The sequence below is a fragment of the Schistocerca americana genome, chromosome 1 (assembly GCF_021461395.2).
Source record: "Schistocerca americana isolate TAMUIC-IGC-003095 chromosome 1, iqSchAmer2.1, whole genome shotgun sequence".
NCBI classification, from domain to species: domain Eukaryota; kingdom Metazoa; phylum Arthropoda; class Insecta; order Orthoptera; family Acrididae; genus Schistocerca; species Schistocerca americana.
In genome coordinates, this window is record NC_060119.1 from 796,617,597 (window position 1) to 796,642,166 (window position 24,570).

General features: G+C 46.2%; 1 protein-coding gene across 1 annotated transcript in view; it reads left to right on the top strand.

The window, feature by feature from the left end:
* The window catches only part of LOC124594284 (mite allergen Der p 3-like), an 80,260-nt gene that overhangs the window by 34,663 nt on the left and 21,027 nt on the right, over positions 1-24,570 (top strand). The window contains exons 3-5 of the mRNA XM_047132650.1: positions 2,892-2,980; positions 14,536-14,677; positions 23,975-24,091. Of these exons, the coding sequence (XP_046988606.1) occupies positions 2,892-2,980; positions 14,536-14,677; positions 23,975-24,091 (348 nt within the window). The remainder of the gene's footprint in view (positions 1-2,891; positions 2,981-14,535; positions 14,678-23,974; positions 24,092-24,570) is intronic.

Genomic DNA, 24,570 nt, shown 5'->3' on the forward strand with positions numbered 1-24,570 from the left:
TGGTCATCAGTCCCATAGAACTTAGAACTACTTAAACCTAACTAACCTAAGGACATCACACAACACCCAGCCATCACGAGGCAGAGAAAATCCCTGACCCCGCCGGGAATCGAACCCGGGAACCCGGGCGTGGGAAACGAGATGTGATAGTGTCTCCTATCATCGGAAACTGTGATGGGACACAGTGGTTGCGCCACTACGGAAGGCATACACGGCCGTAGTTGTCTGGGGATGATCTCATGTGTGTGCGTACGTGTGTGTGTGCATGCGTATGTATGTAGAGGAGCGTAATGGGTGATATGTGTTGTTTGTTTGTTTGTTTGTTTGTGTGTGTGTGTGTGTGTGTGTGTGTGTGTATGTGTGTGTGTGCAGAAGAAGGTAAAGAGTTTCCATGGATTTCAACATATTCTGCTCAGAGATGGAGCGGTACAATCTCATATGCGATACCGGCAGAGTTGTATTAAAACATAGATGTTTTCATTATTTCGGGTCTTCAGCCTTCTGATTTGTTTGATGCAGCTCATCACGATTGACCCCTCCCCCCTTCCCTCTTTGTGCAAACCTCTTCACTTCAGAGTAACACTCACACACACTACGTTACCAATAATTTTTTTCATGTACTCCAACCCTTGTCTTGCACTACAATTTTAACCCTGTACAGCTTCCTCTAGTAGCATGTAAGTTATTACTACTGGCCATTAAAATTGCTACACCAAGAAGAAATGCAGATGATAAACGGGTATTCATTGGAAAAATATATTATACTAGAACTGACATGTGATTACATTTTCACACAATTTGGGTGTATAGATCCTGAGAAATCAGTACCCAGAACAACCACCTCTCGCCCTAATAACGGCCTTGATACGCCTGGGCATTGAGTCAAACAAAGCTTGGATGGCGTGTACAGGTACAGCTGCCCATGCAGCTTAAACACGATACCACAATTCATCAAGAGGAGTGACTCGCGTTTTGTGACTAGCCAGTAGCTCGGCCACCATCGACCAGACGTTTTCAATTGGTGAGAGATTTGGAGAATGGGCTGGCCAGGGCAGCAGTCGAACTTTTTCTGTATCCAAAAAGGCCCGTACAGGAGGTGCAGCATGCGGTCGTGCATTATCCTGCTGAAATGTAGGGTTTCGCAGGGATCGAATGAAGGGTAGAGCCACGGGTCGTATTATATCTGAAATGTAACTCCACTGTTCAAAATGCCGTCAATGCGAACAAGAGGTAGCCGAGAAGTGTAACCAATGGCAGCCCATACCATCACGCCGGGTGATACGTCAGTATGGCGATGACGAATACATGCTTCCAATGTGCGTTCACCGCGATGTCGCCAAACGCGGATGCGACCATCATGATGCTGTAAACATAACCTGGATTCATCCGAAAAAATGACGCTTTGCCATTCTTGCACCCAGGTTCGTGGTTGAGTACATCATCGCAGGCGCTCCTGTCTGTGATGCTTTGTCAAGGGTAACCGCAGCCATGGTCTCCGAGCTGATAGTCCATGCTACTGCAAGTGTCGTCGAACTGTTCGTGCAGATGGTTGTTGTCTTGAAAACGTTCCCATGTGTTGACTCAGGGATCGAGACGTGGCTGCACGATCCGTTACAGCCATGCGGATAAGATGCCTGTCATCTCGACTGCTAGTGATACGAGGCCGTTGGGATCCAGCACGGCGTTCCGCATTAGCCTCCTGAACCCACCGATTCCATATTCTGCTAACAGTCATTGGATCTCGACCAACGCGAGCAGCAATGTCGCGATACGATAAACCGCAATCGCTATAGGCTACAATCCGACCTTTATCAAAGTCGGAAACGTGATGGTACGCATTTCTCCTCCTTCTACGAGGCATCTCAACAACGTTTCACCAGACAACGCCGGTCAATTGCTGTTTGTGTATGAGAAATCGGTTGGACACTTTCCTCATGTCAGCACGTTGTAGGTGTCACCACCGGCGCCAACCTTATGTGAATGCTCTGGAAAGCTAATCATTTGCATATCACAGCATTTTCTTCCTGTCGGTTAAATTTCGCCTCTGTAGTACGTCATCTTCATGGTGTAGCAATTTTAACGGTCAGTAGTGTAACACATGCTCTGCAATCCTGTCCCTTCTTCCTCTTACAGTTTTCTATGTTTTCTGGTCCTTGACGACTCTACGAAGAACATCCTCATTTCATAATTTATCAGTCCACTTCATTTTTAAAATCCTTCTGTAAGGTCAACGCTTCGATTCTTTTCTGTTCCTACTTTCCCACAGCCGGTGAGCTACTTCCAGAAACATCATTCTCAAATGAAGATTTAGTAGAAGTATTTGGCGAGGAATGTTCCATTTTCCTGTGCTAGACTATTCCACATGTCCACCATGTTGCATCTGTACTGCCTGGTATTGCCCTTAGAGTTAGCATATTTCCATCACTTCATCTACGACTTGGTCCCTTGTTTTGACATTTAGTTTGTTGCCTGCATACTATAATTGAGGAGCTACCTGACTGAGAAGTAGCGACTCCGGTCTCGTAAACTGACATACGGCCGGGAGAGAGATGTGCTGACCACACGCTCCCCCATATGCGCATCCAGTGACGCCTGAGGTATGAGGATGACACGGCAGCCGGTCGGTACCGTTGGGTCTCCCAAGGCCTGTTCGGACGGAGTTTAGTTCAGTTTAGTAGCCTGCATAGTATAGAGAATAATTTCGTACACCACTATGGTTGTTACGTGTAACTGCCGTCGTTCACACGGAACGTAATTTGTTAGGAAACAATGGAAGACCAAATATCATATATAGATCGGTAGCCAGAATTTGGACGCTATTGTGACGACTGTATTGTACTTTGCGTTCTTCTTATGGTTCAGTTGCAGTTAGTGGATTTGTACTGTTGCAGGTGTCGCTGCAGGTGGACGGCGGCCATTACTGCGGTGGATCTGTCATCAACGACCAGTGGGTCCTCACGGCTGCCCACTGCGTGGTGGGGTACGTATCACACCTGCACATGCCGGGCTTCCAGCCGCAAACAGGCTCACTGCCTTAAGCAGAAAACATCTTTCCGTGCAACGAATTGTTCTAATGTTATCCTTTCATCCGATTCAACGAAATGTGTCTCAGATTATCGGGTACTAGACCGACTTTCTCCGTCCGTGGCTAGCGACACGGGCTGTTTACACGAAATCCACGGGTTCACTTAGGTGTGATGATCTTAGGTTTTGCTTGGACGCAATAGTTTGAACCGTGATCCACTCAGCCTCGGGAGATACCAGCAGAGGCTGCCTGCGTAAAGCAGTGAAATCGACAGGTAGTCTGTCGAAATGTCGTCAAACACAAATGTCTGCGCCAAGCAGGTAGCCACTTGATTCTTGTAACAATTTAAACACATAAACAGCCAATTTTTATCCCCATGAAACGACCGAGCGAATATTTTTGGCGAGAAGATTTTGTTGCTTTCACGCCGTGGATTAAAATATTTCTGCCATAAGAACACGAAACAACCCTGTTACCCATTTCCCTGTTCGTAAAACATAGTGTCCCGTGGTCGACTTATGTTAGAGTTTTTAGACGCGCCTGCAAAGTAGCGTGACCTTGGTACCACGTTGGTTAGCTTTCGTAACTTACGACAGTCGACTCGCAACTAGCTCAACAATATCAACACTATGAACACTGATTTCGTCATAACCCGTACCCTCTTAATATAATTAACCACGTTTGTACATCTTTTAAACTTAAAGATTTACTTCGTCCAGACCGTTACAGACGTTTCCCACTGAAACGAAGCGACAGCATTCGCCACTAGGTCAGGATCAATGGCAACTCAGAGCCTTCTGAAAAACTATTTACTACTTGCTATAAACCTTCGCCACATACTGAAGAGACGAATATCGGAGAAATCAGCTTCTTTGTTCGTCTTAGGACAGTTACTGAATTTAATGCTTCATAAATGTTATTAATGTTTGTTATATCAGAATGAATCTTACAGACTTTAAATTACTTCGTGTTTGAGTATTGATTTAATAAAATTCTTAAAAATCTGAATTTCATAATGGCCTTTAGGCATCGGTGACTTTAATCTTGAACTTTGAGTGAATGAGTTTGTGTCAAGAAAAGTCAAGCAAACACTGCAACAACGCGATTCATTAAATTTGTGAGGCTCCTTTTCTTACATTAATACACACCAACAGCATTCCTTAACTGATGAAACTTTCCAATCAGAAACTAGTAATGAAATTACAATTAAATCAATACAAAGAAATGAATACCCTCAGCTGCAAACAGGCGTTGATATACGTCAACGCGGACAGTTGAAAATGTGTGTCCCTACCGGGACACGAACCCGAGATCTCCTGCTTGCCTGGCAGATGCTCTATTCATCTGAGCCACCGAGGACACAAAGAATAGTGCGACTGCAGCGACTTATCTCTGACACACCTCCCGTGAGACCCACATTCCCAACTGATTGTCCCGCACTATATTCGTAGTGCCCCTGCCCATTACACTCATTACTCTCGGCTTTACCGACTCCCGTAAGAGTTCGGGCAATGTGTGTGCATCCGCACAGAAGATATTCAAATGGCCGGTGAGCCTTAATTATATATATGAAGATGGTATCTGCTCTTTCGAACATGTCCGTGAGTAATTAGTGTAATGGGCAAGGGACACTACGAATATAGTGCGGGACAATGAGTTAGGAATGTGGGTCTCACGGGAGGCGTGCCAGAGATAAATAAGTCCCTGCAGTCGCACTATCCTCTGTGTCCTCGGTGGCTCAGATGGAGAGAGCATCTGCCGTGGAAGCAGGAGATCCCGGGTTTTGGTTGTGACACAAATTTTCAACTGTCGCCGTTGACGTATATCAACGCCTCTATGCAGCTAAGGGTATTCATTTCATTGTATTGATTTAATTGTGATTTCATTCTAACGAGCTGCACGATCTTCATATATAGAAACTAGAAATTTTCAGATAAAGTTTAAAACAAATGAAATGGCTGCTTGAAATGAAATGTGGACCTTCGTTAATTTTCACAGATGGTACATTAAATCAATACACTTTTCTCACCTGTCGAATAAATTTGAGTGTGGCCCGCGGGCACAGTACTAAAGAACAAATTGTCTGTGGCTTGCCTTGGCTGACGCAGTGCAGCCGAGGACATGGTACCAAGATACTGCTGCGTATTCCTCACGTCTCTAATAACTTGAGTTTCCGAAGTACCATAAGGGCTACCCTCGATCAGCATACACAAAGCAATGTGGTGCAACATTTGCCGCATCCAATAATGCCGAGATTGACTTGTATCGACGGCAAGGATTTAATAGTGACTACTTTTATTTGCAAAGTGCTAGTTACTATTTACTGCCAGTACATATATTCCACGCCTGGCAGAGCACACCATAACAAGAGCTTTCACTATGACTTCCAGCAGCCCACTCTGCCCAGCTCAGTCTGTCGCAGTATACCTCTTTCTGCAAAAAAAGGCGTTGCCAAAACGGAAAACGCCATGTCGCAATTTCCACTCTTTCTCTAGGCTGTCCGCTGAGACTACTTGCTGCTTGATTCTGCTTGTTTAACAGGTGTTTCTAGAAAGGAACGACAAGGGGAACAGTTGGCCATTCTTAGGCCTAGTGCCTGTCAAAGATACACAACAATTATTTTAATTGCACGTAGGACGACCTCAGACTGTTTCGATTTCGTGGTCATTTATATATTTAAGACTAGAACGATAGTCAAATTCCCAACATCAAACAATCGCATGATTTCACAATGTATGATCTATACGAATATCATTACACATTCATAAATCAATCAAATAATCTGCCATGTGAAGTTATTCTCCCATTATAACCTGATTTCAGTAATCTCTCATAGAATGTTACTGGTAAAATACCAGAGTACATAAACGTTTGTACATTCCAAATAGACATGCAAAATAAGGATACTTTATAAGTTTGTGGAAGGAGGGCAGCATCACAACGAGTGTCTCAGTAACATAAGGCCACTGTTGGAGTGCAGCACGTAAGTAGCAGTGTGTTTTGAGGTATCTGGTAATCATATTGGCAGAGGAGCTGTGTTCCGTAGGGGTGAGAAAACCATGACGTATAGGATGACGATATACGATGTACAAGGGGCAGTAAAATGAAAACCAGATGGATGGAAAAAAGTAAGTAAACTGTTCATTAGTTCACAAATAATTGCTAGAACTATTAATACACTTATTCTACTGTGAGACAAGACCATCAGTTCCTCCATGAAAAAATTTTGCAATTGTCTCCTGAACCATGATTGTACCCAGGTGTGTACATCTTCGTCCGAAGCAAATCGACCGTCACGATGTCTTTGTTGACGGCTCCAAAAATATGGAAATTGCATGGGGAGAGGTCGGGGCTGTATGAAGGATATGTTGTAATGTATATGCCACCAAAATGGCAACCTGAACTATCAGTAAATGGAATGTAACCTACATAACACTGTTTGCGTGTAATACGAGTGTCAGTTTCATCTGCTTCAAGCCCTTAACTCTCCTTTAAGCCCTCAAACTTAAAACTAACATTTGGATAAGCTATCTCACTGCGTATTTGAATATGAAAAACTACAGAAACAATTGAACCTGTAACAATGAATACCTAAGCTATGTGACTGCGTTTTTGAATAAGAATTTACAAGTGATACAGAATCTGACTTGTCCAACGGAATTTATTGGATTAGAGTACACGACATGTTGTGCTGTGTCAGTGTCTCTGTTTTGGCCCTAAGTTTTGTACTCACTTCTTTAGATGACTGCCTTTGTCCATGTGGTTTACAGTAATTCGCAGCAGCATGCAGCAGCATCTACATCTACATCTACATTTATACTCCGCAAGCCACCCAACGGTGCGTGGCGGAGGGCACTTTACGTGCCACTGTCATTACCTCCCTTTCCTGTTCCAGTCGCGTATGGTCCGCAGGAAGAACGACTGCCGGAAAGCCTCCGTGCGCGCTCGAATCTCTCTAATTTTACGTTCGTGATTTCCTCGGGAGGTATAAGTAGGGGGAAGCAATATATTCGATACCTGATCCAGAAACGCACTCTCTCGAAACCGCGATGCAGAGCGCCTCTCTTGCAGAGTCTGCCACTTGAGTTTGTTAAACATCTCTGTAACGTTATCACGGTTACCAAATAACCCTGTGACGAAACGCGCCGCTCTTCTTTGGATCTTCTCTATCTCCTCCGTCAACCCGATCTGGTACGGATCCCACACTGATGAGCAATACTCAAGTATAGGTCGAACGAGTGTTTTGTAAGCCACCTCCTTTGTTGATGGACTACATTTTCTAATGACTCTCCCAATGAATCTCAACCTGGTACATGCCTTACCAACAATTAATTTTATATGATCATTCCACTTCAACTCGTTCAGCACGCATACTCCCAGATATTTTACAGAAGTAACTGCTACCAGTGTTTGTTCCGCTATCATATAATCATACAGTAAAGGATCCTTCTTTCTATGTATTTGCAATACATTATATTTGTCTATGTTAAGGGTTAGTTGCCGCTCCATGCACCAAGTGCCTATCCGCTGCAGATCTTCCTGCATATCGCTGCAATTTTCTAATGCTGCAACTTCTCTGTATACTACAGCATCATCCGCGAAAAGCCGCATGGAACTTCCGACACTATCTACTAGGTCATTTATATATAATGTGAAAAGCAATGGTCCCATAACACTCCCCTGTGGCACGCCAGAGGTTACTTTACCGTCTGTAGACGTCTCTCCATTGAGAACAACATGCTGTGTTCTGTTTACTAAAAACTCTTTAATCCAGCCACACAGTTTGTCTGATATTCCGTAGGCTCTTACGTTGTTTATCAGCCGACAGTGCGGAACTGTATCGAACGCCTTCCGGAAGTCAAGGAAAATGGCAGCTACCTGGGAGCCTGTATCTAATATTTTCTGGGTCTCATGAAAAAATAAAGCGAGTTGGGTCTCACACAATCGCTGTTTCCGGAATCCATGTTGATTCCTACAGAGTAGATTCTGGGTTTCCAGAAACGACGTGATACGCGAGCAAACAACATGTTCTAACATTCTACAACAGATCGACGTCAGAGATATAGGTCTATACTTTTGCGCTTCTGCCCGACGACCCCTCTTGAAGACTGGGACTACCTGTGCTCTTTTCCAACCATCTGGAACCTTCCGTTCCTCTAGAGACTTGCGGTACACGGCTGTTAGAAGAGGGGCAAGCTCTTTCGCGTATTCTGTGTAGATTCGAATGGGTATCCCGTCAGGTCCAGTGGACTTTCCTCTGTTGAGTGATTCCAGTTGCTTTTCTATTCCTTGGACACTTATTTCGATGTCAGCCATTTTTTCGTTTGTGCGAGGATTTAGGGAAAGAACTGCAGTACGGTCTTCCTCTGTGAAGCGGCTAAAGCTTATTGTTAATAAGAATGAATTTAATAAAAAGGCGTTTGCTTGGGTCATGTTAACTATTAAATAACTTGTGAGAAGGGATTTCATAAATTAAGTCTATTTAAACCTCCAGAATCATCATAACCCATAACAATAATAGACAATGACAGTTACAATGACGTAGGTAATGGCCGAATGCCACGTTAACAAGTTATTTCAATTTCAAAGTTACATTGGAATTTAATAACCACAGCATTTATTTATTTGTTAGATGTGGAGAATAATTATTATTGGTTGGAGGCTTCTTTAACTGACAAACAAAACATGGTATTATTGCATACTCGGGCTAACAATCACGAGTCTAACCCTGCAATTCCTTTTGCGCTATGCTTGCGAATTTTACCTTGAATTCCATCTTCAAGCGTAGTTAAGCAATTTAAATCTGTCCTGGCCTTATAAATGACATCAGGCCTTGAGTGTGGTACGATCTGCCATCGCCGACGTGAGGGCAACATGACACGTCTTCTGTCTCCGAGCTCTCGACCGACATTACTACTTCCACTCTCGCAGACAGACCTCGCCTCACAACAATGCCTAGAATCGTGCTCCAATGTTTCGTCCTCAGACTGTTACTATTGACATATGAGTGCTTACACAATGTAAAGAATAACGTTAAGTTGGCTATGTTGTTTACAATGTAATGGATAGTTCTGACAAACTCTTTACAATGTAAGGGCTTCCCAACGAGCCCACATGTTGCTAAGGTTGTTTCGAGTATGTTGCCTAAGTTTCACTGGGAAGCCCTTACACACACTTCACCCAATTCCGATCCCTACCCAAAAGAACGACCGAATATTTTCGGAGAGAAAATTGTACTGCTTTCACGCCGTGAATTGAAATCAGGTAGGGAATCTGAGGGGGAAAAACGAGCAATAATTCTTTTAAATGGCAATGTCGGCAAGCTGCGAACCGAAGTGAACCTCGCTAGCTTAGATTATGAAGTTCTAATTTTTTGTAGGTGTCAGGATTTCGGAACAGGTTCTCCTTTTGGAAGATAGAGTTCATAATCTGATTATGTCTTCTGCCGTAGGTGACGGATGACTGAATTTGTTTAACGGACTGGAATGTAAATAGACTGGACAAATACAGTCATTTAAGTAATATTGGATAAAACGTAAGTTTTTATATATGAGGTGTATGTTAGTCGGTAGTAAATACGTGCATTCCTGGTAGATGGAGAGGTTGCTATCGTACGAAATGATCTGCTTTGCAGTGAGGACAGAGAGTTGGATTTTTCCGGCGGATCTGTGGGCGTCTTACAGCATTCAAAGCTGAATATTTGCTTCATTTTTTCGTTTTTTACCTGCACTGTCAGTTACTACCAGCAAACAAATATTTGTCATCTCCTTGAGATCGGCTGTTCTGTCGGTGGTCCGCGTCTTCCCAGCACGACATTTCGATGCTCTAACTCGATGTCTTCACCAGGTGCGAGACCAGTCTCAAGGAACACCTAATGAAGACGTAGAGTAACGGCGTCGAAATATCGTGCTAGGCAGACGCGGACCACCGGCTCAACACCCGATGTCAACGAGATGACAACGAATTACCGGGGAATTCTAAGGGATTATACCGAAGAAAATTTTCTTTGCTCATCGATATTGGAAAGTGGGTGCGCGTTATTGTTTGTCAGGCATTCACAAGGAAGTCGTGAACAGACAGAAGGTGGAAGCAGTCGTTACTCCTATACACGGATAGGTAATCTTTAGTAAGCAATACTATCTGGTTGACTATCATAGTAGTTCAAAAGATCAGCAGCGATAGTGTTCCAAAAAACGCAAAAAATTCGGTTTCAAGTGTAAATTTGAATGTAGTGGCATATATAACGTACTGTAGCAAGCCCTTATCTGCCACCTCTCTGCAGTATTCAAGTGGTAGACGCAGTCCAGCAGGCCGCCTCTGATCTTCCATAAGTAATTATTTCAGTATGGAAATCACAATAAATACCAACTTAGTTTACTAACTTATCTAATTTATCCATTAAAACATTCACATACCGCTGCATCCGTTCCTGAATGAACACGTTGCCACGAATGTTACGAAACGACAAGTACCACTGTACTGAGTACATGATAATCGCAGTACTGGCCATTAAAATTGAAGCATTGTGAAGGATAGCAAATACCAATTCTTTTATTGTGCGTGTGAATCATAGTAGGAAAAATTCCTAGTTAGATTTGTAAGTGATATTTTGTGTAGGGGGGCGGGAGGGGGCGATTACAGGATGCAAAATTAGGTAAAGCTGCCACCTCTGGCAGAAACAATTGCACTAAACTGGCTGCCGCAGAGTCGAACTGAGCCTGGATGACGAAGACGCTTACATCATTCCACGTTGTTTCAACTCTACGCTTAAGTTCGTGAATTGTAGTGATTCAGTGTGGCGGCATGACAGTCTCTCAGCATCCATGACCAGGTGGTTCCGTTGAATGAGAGACCCAGAGAACGTGCTGCTATAGGTAACAGTCGAATGCCATCTGTATCGATGTGGATCAGGTCAGCACGGGCAACATGAAGTCTTGTGTTATCTTGCTGAAAGATAACGCCATAGGGAATCCGATGATAGAGTACTGCTACAGCTCAAAACACGTCAGAAAGTTATGACTGCTGTCCAAATTACCGGCTATGCGAACTAGTAGTGATCGTGTTATGTACAGAATGGGCCCCCATAACTATCAGACGTGGTGCAGTGCCAATACGACCATCGTAACGTCTTCTTCAGAGCACCAACCCAGGGATACATTCATAACGATGGTGCACGTAGTTCTGGGACTCGTCTGAAGACGAATACAAGTTGGGCCATTCGTGTTTTCAGCGTCGTCATTGGGTGCACTACTGTAAGGGTGCCTCTCTCTCCCTACCGCGTAAAAAATAGTGGTCATCCTGCTGATGGGCCGTAGATCTTCGGGCGTCATCACACGGATCGTGTGGATACTTTTCTTGCTGCAAAGAAGCCCACGTCCTGACTCAAGGTAGGTACCGTGACTGAACAATATTAGACGGTATATTATCCCTTCCTTTCTGTGGTTATTAATTATTATTATTAAGTGAAACACAAGAAATTGATTTGTAGGTCGCCGACGATAAATATTAAATTATGTTTCAAATGAGCGCCGGGCTCCCTACAAATTATTTCAGTTGCTTTCGGCGAAATGTAATGCAAGCTAGGTTCACTGACCTAGAAAAATTCGTATCTTTGAAAGTATGCATTTTTTAGACGAAATAAAATAGTGAAGCTTTGCACTTTAGTTAATTGAATAACTTGAAATGATTCTTTCTGCTCCGGCTGTGGTGATATGTCACACAAAAAAATAAATTTAAACACGCCGCGTAACGGCGGCCAATTGTTTCCGGTCAAAGATCACCGCTGCTCGCTTCTCAGAGACTGAAAAAATGCTAAATAATTTCTTGCAATTACTAATTCATGAAGAATTGTTTGCATGGGTTCTTTAAGTAACACGTTGCACTAACTTTGTGTAAATATATTTCCACTAAGCACAGAATACACACTACGTACGAGAACAAATAGAACAAAAGCTACCGCTTTACAATAACACGCATACCTCACATACAGGAGAAGAAATGATATGACTCGAAGTGATTTTAAATATCTTTTTTCTCTTATATATAATGCCAAGACAATAATGTTAGTTACGAGAACGTTATGCACTTCGATCTCATCTAATATAAATAAAGTCTTTTTATTACATTGCAATCGATATAGTCTTTCTTTGAAGCTAATTTAATACACTACTGTCCATTAAAATTGCTGCACCACGAAGGTGACGTGCTACAGACGCGAAATTTACCGACAGGAAGAAAATGCTGTGACTTGCAAATGGCCGGCCGAAGTGGCCGTGCGGTTAAAGGCGCTGCAGTCTGGAACCGCAAGACCGCTACGGTCGCAGGTTCGAATCCTGCCTCGGGCATGGATGTTTGTGATGTCCTTAGGTTAGTTAGGTTTAACTAGTTCTAAGTTCTAGGGGACTAATGACCTCAGCAGTTGAGTCCCATAGTGCTCAGAGCCATTTGAACCATTTTTGAACTTGCAAATGATTAGCTTTTCAGAGCATTCACATAAGGTTGGCGCCGGTGGCGACACCTACAACGTGCTGACATGGGGAAAGTTTCCAACCGATTTCTCATACACAAACAGCAGCTGACGGGCGTTGCCTGTTGAAACGTTGTTGTGATGCCTCGTGTAAGGAGGAGAAATGCGTGCCATCAGTTTCCGACTTTGATAAAGGTCGGATTGTAGCCTATAGCGATTGCGGTTTATCGTATCGCGACATTGCTGCTCGCGTTGGTCGAGATCCTATGACTGTTAGTAGAATATGGAATCGGTGGGTTCAGGAGGGTAATACGCAACGCCGTGCTGGATCCCAACAGCCTCGTATCACTAGCAGTCAAGATGACAGGCATCTTGTCTGCATGGCTGTAACGGATCGTGCAGCAACGTCTCGATCCCTGAGTCAACAGATGGGGACGTTTGCAAGTCAACAACGATCTGCACGAACAGTTCGACGACTTTTGCAGCAGCATGGACTGTCAGCTCGGAGATCATGGCTGCGATTATCCGTGACGCTGCATCACAGACAGGAGCGCCTGCAACGGTGTACTCAACGACAAACCTGGGTGCACGAATGGCAAAACGTCATTTTTTCGGATGAATCCAATTTCTGTTTACAGCATCATGATGGTCGCATCCGTGTTTGGCGCCATCGCGGTGAACGCACATTGGAAGCTTGTATTCGTCATCGCCATACTGGCGTATCACCCGGCGCACCCGGCGTGATGGTATGGGGTGCCATTGGTTACACGTCTCGGTCACCTCTTGTTTGCATTGACGGCACTTTGAACAGTGGAAGTTACGTTTCAGATGTATTACGAGCCGTGGCTCTACCCTTCATTCGATCCCTACGAAACCCTACATTTCAGCAGGATAATGCACGACCGCATGTTGCAGGTCCTGTACTGGCCTTTTTGGATACAGAAAATGTTCGACTGCTGCCCTGGCCAGCACATTCTCCAGATCTCTCACCAATTGAAAACGTCTGGTCAACGGGGGCCAAGCAACTGGCGCGTCACAATGCCCCAGTCACTACTCTTGATGAACTGTGGTATCGTGTTGAAGCAGCATGGGCAGTTGTACCTGTACACGCCATCCAAGCTTTGTTTGACTCAATGTCCAGGCGTATCAAGGCCGTTATTACGGCGAGAGGTGGTTGTTCTGGGTACTGATTTCTCAGGATCTATGCACCCAAATTGCGTGAAAATGTAATCACATGTCAGTTGTAGTATAATATATTTGTCCAATGAATACCCGTTTATCATCTGCACTTCTTCTTTGTGTAGCAATTTTAATGGCCATTAGTGTACATTTTTATAATTAATTTGTCGTTTATGTCCATATAATGTCATTCAGAGTCCTTTTATTATTTACTTCAAATATATCGGCTTCAATATTTCAAAAGGGACACTATAACGGCCGAGCGAAATATATGTGGCCCTGTCAGGCGCTAGTCGCTTGGAAGATTTTACACTGTGATGGTTATGATCCTTCTGAACCCATCGATTCTACATTCGTCTGACAGTCATGGTACCCCGACCAATGTAGCAGGATGACAAACCACAGTCTCGTAGGCCACGATCCTGCTACTGACATATTTTTGCATATTGGTAGACATTTTTCCTTCTTACATGAGGCATAATATGAGTTCCACAGAAACAACTAACATACAAATACGATTTTTGAATGAGAAACTCACCTCGTAAATTTCCCTTGTATGTAGACTGCAAATGGTGCTTAGCTACTTACTTTATGCGGATGCACGTAAATTCTAATTGATTGGCTATAAGAACATGTTTTACGCTTCAGGCAAATTTGACTTTTTTTGAATTTGGTGATGCAATTTTAATGGTATTTACTGTATTATAATTGACTGTAAAGTTTGGAGTAGGTTGTGTACGACGAGGGAATATAGTGCAGAGGCGCTGTAAGGTTAAGTGTGCATTATATTTGGGGTGTCTTGGGCATTATTAGGATTAGTATTGGGATACAGAACGTTGAACTGAGGGCTGGCGCCCTGTTGCAGACTGACGGCGGCTGACATGCAGGTCCTGGCGGGCAGCAACCAGCTGAGCGCGGGCGGCAGCCGCCACCAGGCGGTGCGGCTGCTGCCGCACCCCGCCTACAACAGCACCGACAACATGAAGAACGACGTCGCCCTCGTCCAGGTGAGCGGCTCACTTCCACACTCAGCGACGTTATGCTATATAAGACGATGACGCTGTGCGGGACCTCGTTGCCGCTCAATCTATCATGGGTACGCATCATACAGGCACAGGCTGCTCTCACAGCCCCAGACTCACTGCCTTGAGGAGCGTAACGTCTTTCCGGGTAACGAACCGTTCCAGTGTTGCGCTTCCACCTGATTTCACGAAAAGTGTCTCAAACACTCGGATACTAGGAAGACCGCCTCCGTGTTTGGTCAGCGACACGGGCTGTTGACGCGAAACTCACGGGTTCCTCTCGCCGTCGTGATGATCTCACATTTTGCTTGGGCACAACAATCTGGACCGAGACCCACTTAGCTTGGTGAGATTCCAGCAGAGATTGCCTGAGTAAGGCAATGAAATCGACAGGGAATCTGCCAAAATGGCGTTAAATGTAAATGTCTACGCCGAACAGGGAGACATTTGATTCTTCTAATAAGTTTAACACATGGGCAAGAGTTGTCATCCAACACATCAACGCAGTGGCGTCCTTAGGACTTTGGTATGCAGAGCATATGCCATTTCTGACGCGGACAGCTTAACCCAACAACTTGCGCATGTGATGGCTATTTTTAAGGAGAATAAACACTCCGAGAAGCAGATTCGTCGGGCTATGGAGCTTGGACCATCTCTAGAGGTGCATGAAGAGGGAAATAGGGAAAATAGATCGGTGGCCATTCTTCCTTATGCTGGAGGCATATCGTTTAAGATTGGACGAATTTTGAGGAACTTTAACATTACGAATGTGTTCCGTCCAACTTCTAAGAGTAAGGCACTACTCGGCTCTGTGAAAGATGATTTGGGGCTTAGGAAACCCAGTGTATACAAAATTCCTTTTCAATGTGAGAAGGCTTACTTTGGCCGTTCGATTCGCACAGTTCATGACAGGTGTGCGGAACATCGCCGTCATACGAGGCTACAACAGCCGGAAAAATCGACAGTAGCAGAACACTGCTTAAATGAGGGACACGGTATGAAATTTGATGAAACTGTGGTAGTTGCCAACATTTCCGGTTTTCGGAACAGTGTCTATAAAGAGGCGATTGAAATTAGGTTGGCTGATAATTTAATCAAGAGAGACAATGGGTTTCCTCTTAGGAGGACGTGGAATCCTGTGCTATCTCGTATCAAAATTGAATGCTCTTCGGTGCGGCCCTGAATGCTCCGTCTGCGAAGATTGTGTGTGTGTCTGTCCGTCTGTCTGTCTGTCTGTCTGCCCGCCCGCCGCTCGCTGCTGTAGCTGTTCGTCCGTCCGCCGCCTACTCGCCGTCCGTCGCCGCCGCCGCCGCCTGCTGTCCGTCCGTGTGTCCGTCGCCGTTCGTCCGCCACGAGTCCTCCCACCTCCACTGTCACCTACACCTCCCCCTCCCCCTCTCCCACAGTCACTTCCTGGAGTGCCGCCCCTGGCCTCCCTCCTTACACCTCACCTCCTCTACCACCTCTTACCCATCCCCCTATCTCCTCCCCTGCTGTATACCCACACCTCTACACCCTTCCTCCAGCCTCCACACCCTCAACAGCTCCCACTACTACCCCCGCCCTCACGTACGCCTCTGTTGCCGCCTCTGCTGCCGCCCATCAGGTGGTCGGCTTCCGCTCTCTCACCCACCCAGTCGCTTCGTCATGTGCATCTCACGCACGCATCGCGTCGCACTGAGCCACCGTCGCCACCACTGAACCGGCTGCTTCTCCTGGCGCTTCCACTACGCCACAGGGATCTGCCACCCGCCACCGCCCTCTCCTCCCCGTCCCACTCCCCTCCTCCCAGCCTCCGGTCTACAAAAAACCCCAAAAGCGCGTCATTCAAATGGCTCTAATGGCTCTGAGCACTATGGGACTCAACTGCTGTGGTCATAAGTTCCCTAGAACTTAGAATTACTTAAACCTAACTAACCTAAGGACATCACACACATCCATGCCTGAGGCAGGATTCGAACCTGCGACCGTAGCGGTCGTGCGGTTCCAGACTGTAGCGCCTTTAACCGCTCGGCCACTCCGGCCGGCGCGCGTCATTGCCGACTCTGCTCCCGCCACTTCCCACAAAAAATCAACACCACCTCCCCCTCCTCCTGCCGTCTCTACGGACACCACCCCTCCTCCAGCCACCCATACCCCGGCCCCCACCCTCCACACCTTTGTCCTGTCAACTCCCGATCCTAAGTTCCTCGACGCTCGTACCCTCACTGTGGAGATACGAAAGTATTTACCTGGTGCTCCCATCTCCCAACTCATTCCCCACAGGGACTCAGTCATTATCGAGTCCCCATCCCCATCCTTTCACACAGACCTCCTCTGTAAACTCCCACGAGTTATGTTTGGCCCCCTCACCCCTTTGACACCCTTCCTTTTCTCTTCCACTCCTCGTCAGCCCCAGCCTCCCCGTCGCCCCCCCCCACCTACACCGCTGTGATCACCGAGCTCAGCCCGGTGATCACGGAGGATGAAGTGTTGGTGGAACTGAACTCCCACCCGGACCTGGAAATCTGCTCTGCCTGCCGTATCTGCAATACCTCTGGTCCCACCTACCTTGTGCACGTCTTCTCTGAGTCCGCCCCCTCCATTGACCATCTCCTCACCCAGGGTGCCATGATGTACCACCATCGCCACCATGTCGAATCCTCCAAATCCCCTCCCCAATCCTACTGTTGCCAGCGGTGCCTGATGTACAATGACCACCTGACTCCCAACTGCAAAAACCCCCCACCTGTCCCCATTGCAAGGCCTCCCACTTTCTTAAGAACTGCCCCAACCTCGCTGCTCCTCCTTCCTGTAATACCTGCAATGGCCCCCATCCCACCTACTCCCACAAGTGTAAAGCCAAACCCCCTCCAGCCACCCCTGAGCTTACAGTCCCTGTTTGTCCAGTAGATTCCCCAGTCCATCCCAACAATTCCCTCTGTCCACCCCGAACAGCCAAGGACATCATCCGGTTCCTTACTGTTTTACTCCAAAACATTCACCCTTTTCAGCCCCCCCACACCTTCCAACAAATCTCCCTTGCCGCTCACTCTGTTTTCCACCTGAACACCTTCGCCACTTACTCACACAATCAAGCCCACTTCACCTTCACCCGCCTTGACACCCTAGTTTAAGCCTCTTCCCTTCCCTCTCTTCCCCCCTCCTTCCCGCCGTGGCACAGCACGAGTATCGCATCCTCTTCCAGAACATTCGCTCCTTCCACTCCAACAAATACCTACTCATGCACACCCTCTCCCACCACCTTCCTCTTGAACGAAACCATTCTCCAGCCCCACCACTCTATCCGCACCTCTCCCTATATCCTCCACCGCACTGACGCTCCTGGTCCTCTTGCGCTGGGTGGAGTCGATATTGGCCACCTTAAGCATATCCCCATCCGGCCACAACCTCTCCTCAATGACCCCACTGAACACCTTACCCTCAACGTCTTCTTCCTCTCCCTCACCATTACCTGTGCTACCATCTATGTCCGCTCCACTGCTTCTCTTCCATATGACTTTATCTCACACACTGACCGCACCTTCTCCACCTATGTGATTGCCGCTGACCTCAACATCCATAGCCGCACTCCTGCCGCCCTTCGGCATCACTTCCTCTCCACGATCCAAGGTGACCTTGTTCCCCTTCCCCAGCACACTCGACCCAAAAGTGACACCACCCCAGATGTTGTCATTGCCTCCACCAACCTCCTTGGGCGTATCGCCATCGCCGTCTTAGATTCCACAGGTAGCGATCACCTCCCCATCCTTCTCACCATAGTGTCTGCTCTCCGCCTCCCTCTGGCTCCGCACCCTGCACCCCCTCCCAAGGTTGTCCATGACTACTACCGTGCCAACTGGGATGCCTACCGGGACTCCATCTCCACCCAGGACGAAAGCCACCCTCTTACCTATCACCATCCTGATGACATCAGCCAAACCTCGCCCTTCTCCATCCGCGGGCTGTCCTCCTCCTCCGTGAATCCCGTCGCCTCTATCGCTCCTTCTTGTGCACTCGTGACAGGGATACACTCTAACGCCACTGGCAAATACAGCAACACGTACGAAACCTTATTACAGCAACGAAACGCCGAGACTGGCGCCAGACCTGCACACCACTCAACGCCACCCTCCCTACCAACTCCTCCAAGTACTGGTCTGCCTTCCATCACCTTACTGGTTCCCTTTCCGCTCCCCACTACCCCCTTCTCCATAACAATCGCCCAATTCCAGACAACCTCAGTAAGGCCAACCACTTCGCTTCCCACCTTTCCGAGGTCTTCTCCATCGCAGATGATCCCAACTTTGATTATTCTCTTTTCCCCATCGTCATGGAACGTGCAGATACCTCGGTCGCTCCACTTGCTCCTAGTCTCCAGTACTTGGGGCAGTTGCCCCCTCCAACATAAACACTCCCATCACAGCACAAGACATTAAACTTATCCTCCGGTCCAAACGCAACACGGTCCCTGGTCACGACTGTGTCACCTACCACCACCTTCCAGAAAGCCCCTATTCCGTCCTGACTGTCCTCGCCCATCTCTATAATGTCATCCTCTCTACTGGCTTCTACCCTGATTTGTGGAAGACCTCCAACATCCTCTTATTCCTCAAACCCAACAAACCCCCTTCTGCCGCCTCTTCCTATCGTCCCATCTGCCTCATCTCCATCTTCAGTAAGGTCTTTGAATCCATCCTCTCCCACATTATCCATCAGCACGTTACTCAACACCACCTCCTCCCCCTTACCCAGTGTGGCTTCCGACACTCCTTCTCTGCTGAAGACCAATTCCTTAACCTCGTTCACCTTCTGTCCCTCCAGCTCAACTCCCGTCACTCCACCATTTTTGTGTCCCTTGACCTCCAAAATGCCTATGACCATGTATGGCATCGCAGTCTCCTCTTTAAACTCCTAACCTACGCCCTGCCTATCAGTTTTGTCCATCTGGTAGCTTCCTTCCTCTCGCACCGTCCTTCCTATGTCACCCTCCACAACACTGCTGGCGTCCCCCAGGGCTGTGTACTCTCCCCTCTCCTTTATCTCTTGTATACGGCTGATATGCCCAAGCCACCGCCACCAGTCCACCTTCTCCAGTATGCTGATGACACCACCTTCCCGGCTCTCTATCCTACCCTTCAACGTTCCCAACATACCCTCCAAACCCACCTTAACCAGTTCACCACTTAGTGTAACCAGTGGTTCCTCTGTCTCAACCCCTCCAAAGCCAAGGCAATCATCATAGGCTGCACCACTCGCTCCTTTCGTCTCCATGATTTCTACCTCACCCTTTATGGTCGTCCCATCCAGCTCACCCCCACCCTGAGATACCTTGGCCTCACCCTCAACCGACACCTCAACTGGACCCCTCATCTCCAGAGCATCCAGCAGAAAGCCCATTCCCACCTCCGCCTTGTAAAACTCCTGTCTGGCCGGACATGGGGATTGCATCCTTCTACCATCCTCCACACCTACAAATCCCTCATCCATCCTATCCTCTGTTATGCCAGCGTTGCCTGGATCTCTGCCCCCACCCGCTTTTACAAGGCCCTCCAGATCCTTGAATGCCATGCGCTCTGCCTTGCCTTCCGTATCTGCCTTCCTTCCCCCACATGCCTCCAGTATGAACTGATCCCTTTCCCCCACCTCCTCCTGTTCGTCCAACATCTCCACATCCTTTACATTGTCCGGAGGCTTGATCCCCCCACCCTCTGGTTTCCTCCTTCCTCTCCACCCCCCACCCATTGCCATGCCTCTATCGCTGTATCCCTCCCTCTCTCCACCTCCACACCCTCCATCTCCTTCATCGGGGCAATTTCCAGTGCCTCCCCCTCCTAGATGATGAACTTCGCCATGACATCTACCTTCCTTCCAACTATAACCTGGCCTTGTTCCCCCCCCCTTCCTAGAGCCCCCTTTTTCCTCTCTCCTCCTTCTCCCAGAGCAGATTTTATTCCTCCCCCCCTGAGACCCTGCACCCCATACTTGCCTCTTTCCTTCCCACATCCCTCCCTACCTGACCCTCTTCAGCGTGGCCCCCCTGGCCATCTCCACCCTCTCTTCCCCTCCCTCCCTTCTTCTGGTCTCCCTCATATCCTTGCGCCTGGCAGATCCTCCGTTTTGATCACAGTCAGTGTGCCACGTCAGTGTTGTGTTTAGTGCTGTTTCTCCTGTGCGTCAAGAGGTGTGATTTTAATTGTGTACTGCCTTGAGGTTCGCTGTCAGTGTTTGTTATGTGCTACGCCATCTGTTGATACTTTTTATGCTCCGGTCATATTGTGCCTTGTGTTCTTTTAATTGTCGCAGTGTGTGGCTTTTTGTGTCTGCTACTTTTTTACAGTTTTTATCTCCATTTTACAGTCGCCCTTTTTTTTGTCTGTTGCCTTCCATGATGTTCCCCCTTTTCTATATCTATGTTCATCATATTCTCTCCATTGTATATTGTTCACTGTCTTCTATTGTTTGTTCTATGTCTTTCGGCTGAAGAGCAGCGCATATGCTGCTGCCAGCCCGCCCTGATGGGGAATTGAAATACAATAAAGGGGGAAAAAAAAGAAGCCTGGCGTTAGTTCTCAGCGGGACTCATCAGCGGAAGCAGCATTTCCTGAAGATGGCGACCAGTTGGATCGCCGAAATATTGAGTCAAGTCGATTTTAGGATCCGGCAGCAAACCCAAAGAGACTTTCAAGACATGGGCAACCAATTTTCGTCTCCCAATATAAAGAGAAATCTGAATGTTTTTACAGTAACAGCTTATTATTGCCTTTTAAATGAAATTTTGTTTAAGATTTCTTTTACGTGTTCCAAAGTCATGAGCACTATTTCACTTGGGATCTGTGAAATGTGCATTAACATACTTGTTTTTCTTTGTAAATATTTCTTCTTCGTCTTCTCATATGCTCTACATCACGAAACGAAAAGTACATCTAATGTAATCTAATCTAGTCTTGGGGCATCGCTTTACAATGACGTCCGCCGGCCGGAGTGGCCGAGCGGTTCTAGGGCAGCGGTCGCAGGTTCGAATCCTGCCTCGGGCATGGATGTGTGTGATGTCCTTAGTTTAGTTAGGTTTAAGTAGTTCTAAGTTCTAGGGGACTGATGACCTCAGAAGTTAAGTCCCATAGTGCTCAGAGCCATTTTACAATGACGTCCAAGAAACTGTCATCCATGGACGAACAACATTTGAAAATCGTATCTCTGAAAATTAGAGAAATATATGTGTCATGCAATTAATTGAAGAATTGTAATAGCAAAAAATTCTCTGGGGCGAATTCTGTTCGTTTCAGTCGTTTCCGCCTATGTTCCGCAAGTAAGTTTTCTTCTGTTTTTCTTTTTAAATTCTTTTGTGGTGTTTCATTCCATTTTCACTTTCTCTTACTCAGTTCTCTGTAGTTTGCCGGTTCCACAGGGTGTTCAAAAAGTCTCTCCGCAGTTCCGTGTAATTGTTATCCGCGCGTGCAGTACGATTGTTCGCCTGTCTGGCTTACTTCCCTTCAAGTGGACTCTCCCAACATTCCACTGTTTCGTTTATCTCAGCCAGCGTCAGTAGTATCGTTGGTGTGTGTCGTTACGTGTTGGCGTGAACGTTTAAGTTTAGTTCCTTTGTTCGTTTGTTTCGTTTTTGTAACTGTTAAAATGCTAAACATCGGATGTGTGATTTTAGTCGAACAAGTGTTCAAAGCTGGCGGAAAATACAGAGATTCAGTTCGTGAAACATTTAATTCCGTTTTCTCGGAGACAACACTCCCACATGGCGATACTTTGCGAGATTTGATTAAAAAATTTGGAAGTATGGATTCAGTGACAGAGGCACCGAGAAGTGGTCGTCCTAGCGTTTTGCCTGACGATAAACTACTCGATATTTCTGATAAAATGTCCATGAGTTCGAACAAGTCTGTAAGAAAACTCACCCAGGAAATCGATGTTAGTGTCGGAACGGCCCACACACCTGTAAGGAAAAAATTAGAACTTTTCCCATACAAAGTGCAGTAGCGCAAGAACTGAAAAATACTGATCATGACAAGAGATCGCATTTTTGTCAATGATTCAAACATTTCGTTGAACAAAATGGAAGGGATATTCTTAATGAAACGTGTTTCACTGATGAGGCGTGGTTTCATTTATCCGGATACATGAACTCGCAAAATTCTCGTTTGTGGAGTACTGCAAATCCATTGAGTATTCATGAGGAACTACTTCATTATGTGAAAATAGGAGTTTGGATTGCAATTTCTAGACGTCGGATTGTGGGTCCCATATTTTTCAACGAAACAATAAACCCACAACGATACTGCAGTGATATTCTGTACCCATTCACAGGAGAACGTGTGTTAAGTGAAAGACTGAACGGTTACTTTCAACAAGATGGTGCAACCGCGAATACAGCTCGCGTTTCAATGTCACTGCTTGCTGATGTTTTTAGTGATAGCATAATTTCGCAAGGACTTTGGCCTACACGATCGCCTGACCCAACACCATCTGACTTTTTCTTCTGGGGTGCAGCGAAAGCAACTGTTTATAAAAACCGTCAAAAATCCATCGACGAATTGAAAACTGCAATATCCACTTTCACTGCTTCTGTTACAGAATAAATGTTACAGCTTGTGTTTGGAAACATGATTAGACGAATTGAATTGTGTTTTCAACAACAGGGGGGACACTTTCAACATTTAATGTGAAAATTTGTAAGTAAAAATGAATATTCAATACATTAGTAACTTGTATTTCACTGAGTTTCATTTCGGTATATTCCCTGCGGTATACGGTGCGCGTGGCTAACAATCATACGGCACTGCGGAGAGACTTTTTGAACACCCCGTACATGTGGACACAAGGACAGTGCTGTAATTGTTCTTAACATCATTTACGATCACCCGGTGAACGGCCACCTTAACCTGACTGGCATATTAGTGGTCAGGCCACGCAGATCCTGGCGCCTGCAACAGGTAAGTATCCCGTAGCTTGCATAGTTTCTATAACATAGTGTCATTTTCGAGACTTGTAATTGTCATGCTACTTTGTTCTCCGAAAGTTAAATGAAAATTTCGATATTGATATATGTATTTCGAAACTGATATATGTCAAAATCTAAACGTACTATACGAAAACGACACCCTCCACACTCACCATCCTCTTTGATCCACGTCTAATGGGATAATTTGTTGCATTATTTTTCCATTCCCTTTGTGTTTTATTATTACGTGAAAGTAACTGTCAAGCTCTCGTTTGATGGCCAAACTATAACATAGCGGAATGTGCCATATACAGCATTTAATTAAATCTGTTTTTCGCATTGTTGTGCAGGTATCCCCGCTGTTTGAGCTGGATGGCGTGAAGATTAGTCCAGTCAACCTCCCGGAGCAGGGGGAAAGCACGCCAGACAACGTAAACCCCACGGTCATAGGCTGGGGGCTCATCTATGTGAGTATTGCTGACACCACTAGACTGTGCTCTAACATACATCACATTCCGCCATTTCGCGTTTATATATTCCGAGACCATCTTCACCAACAAATGTGATACAGGGATGTTGGAAGAGTATAACCCAATGTCCTTGTCAATGATAACAGCATCTAGACTAGAGAGCTACTATTTTTGTGCAGGTATATACGAAATTCCCTTTCATTTTTAAAGGAAATTGTCCCTTCTTGCAAGTTCTTTATGATGTTGGGCATGCATGGCTTCAGTCGGTATTAGCGCATTGCTAGAGGGGTAGCTGGTCGGGAATCGTCTAGTTGTATCGATCTTATCCCAAAGATCCTCCATCACTATGTATGATGGCAGCGAGTTTTTCTTTGTGGAGTTGTAAGAAGGACCTGGCTTATGAGCTTGCTATTGGCTCACCGCTTAACTTGTTGCTGTGACTGCTGTGATCGTGTAAGTTGTCCACAGGTCTCTCG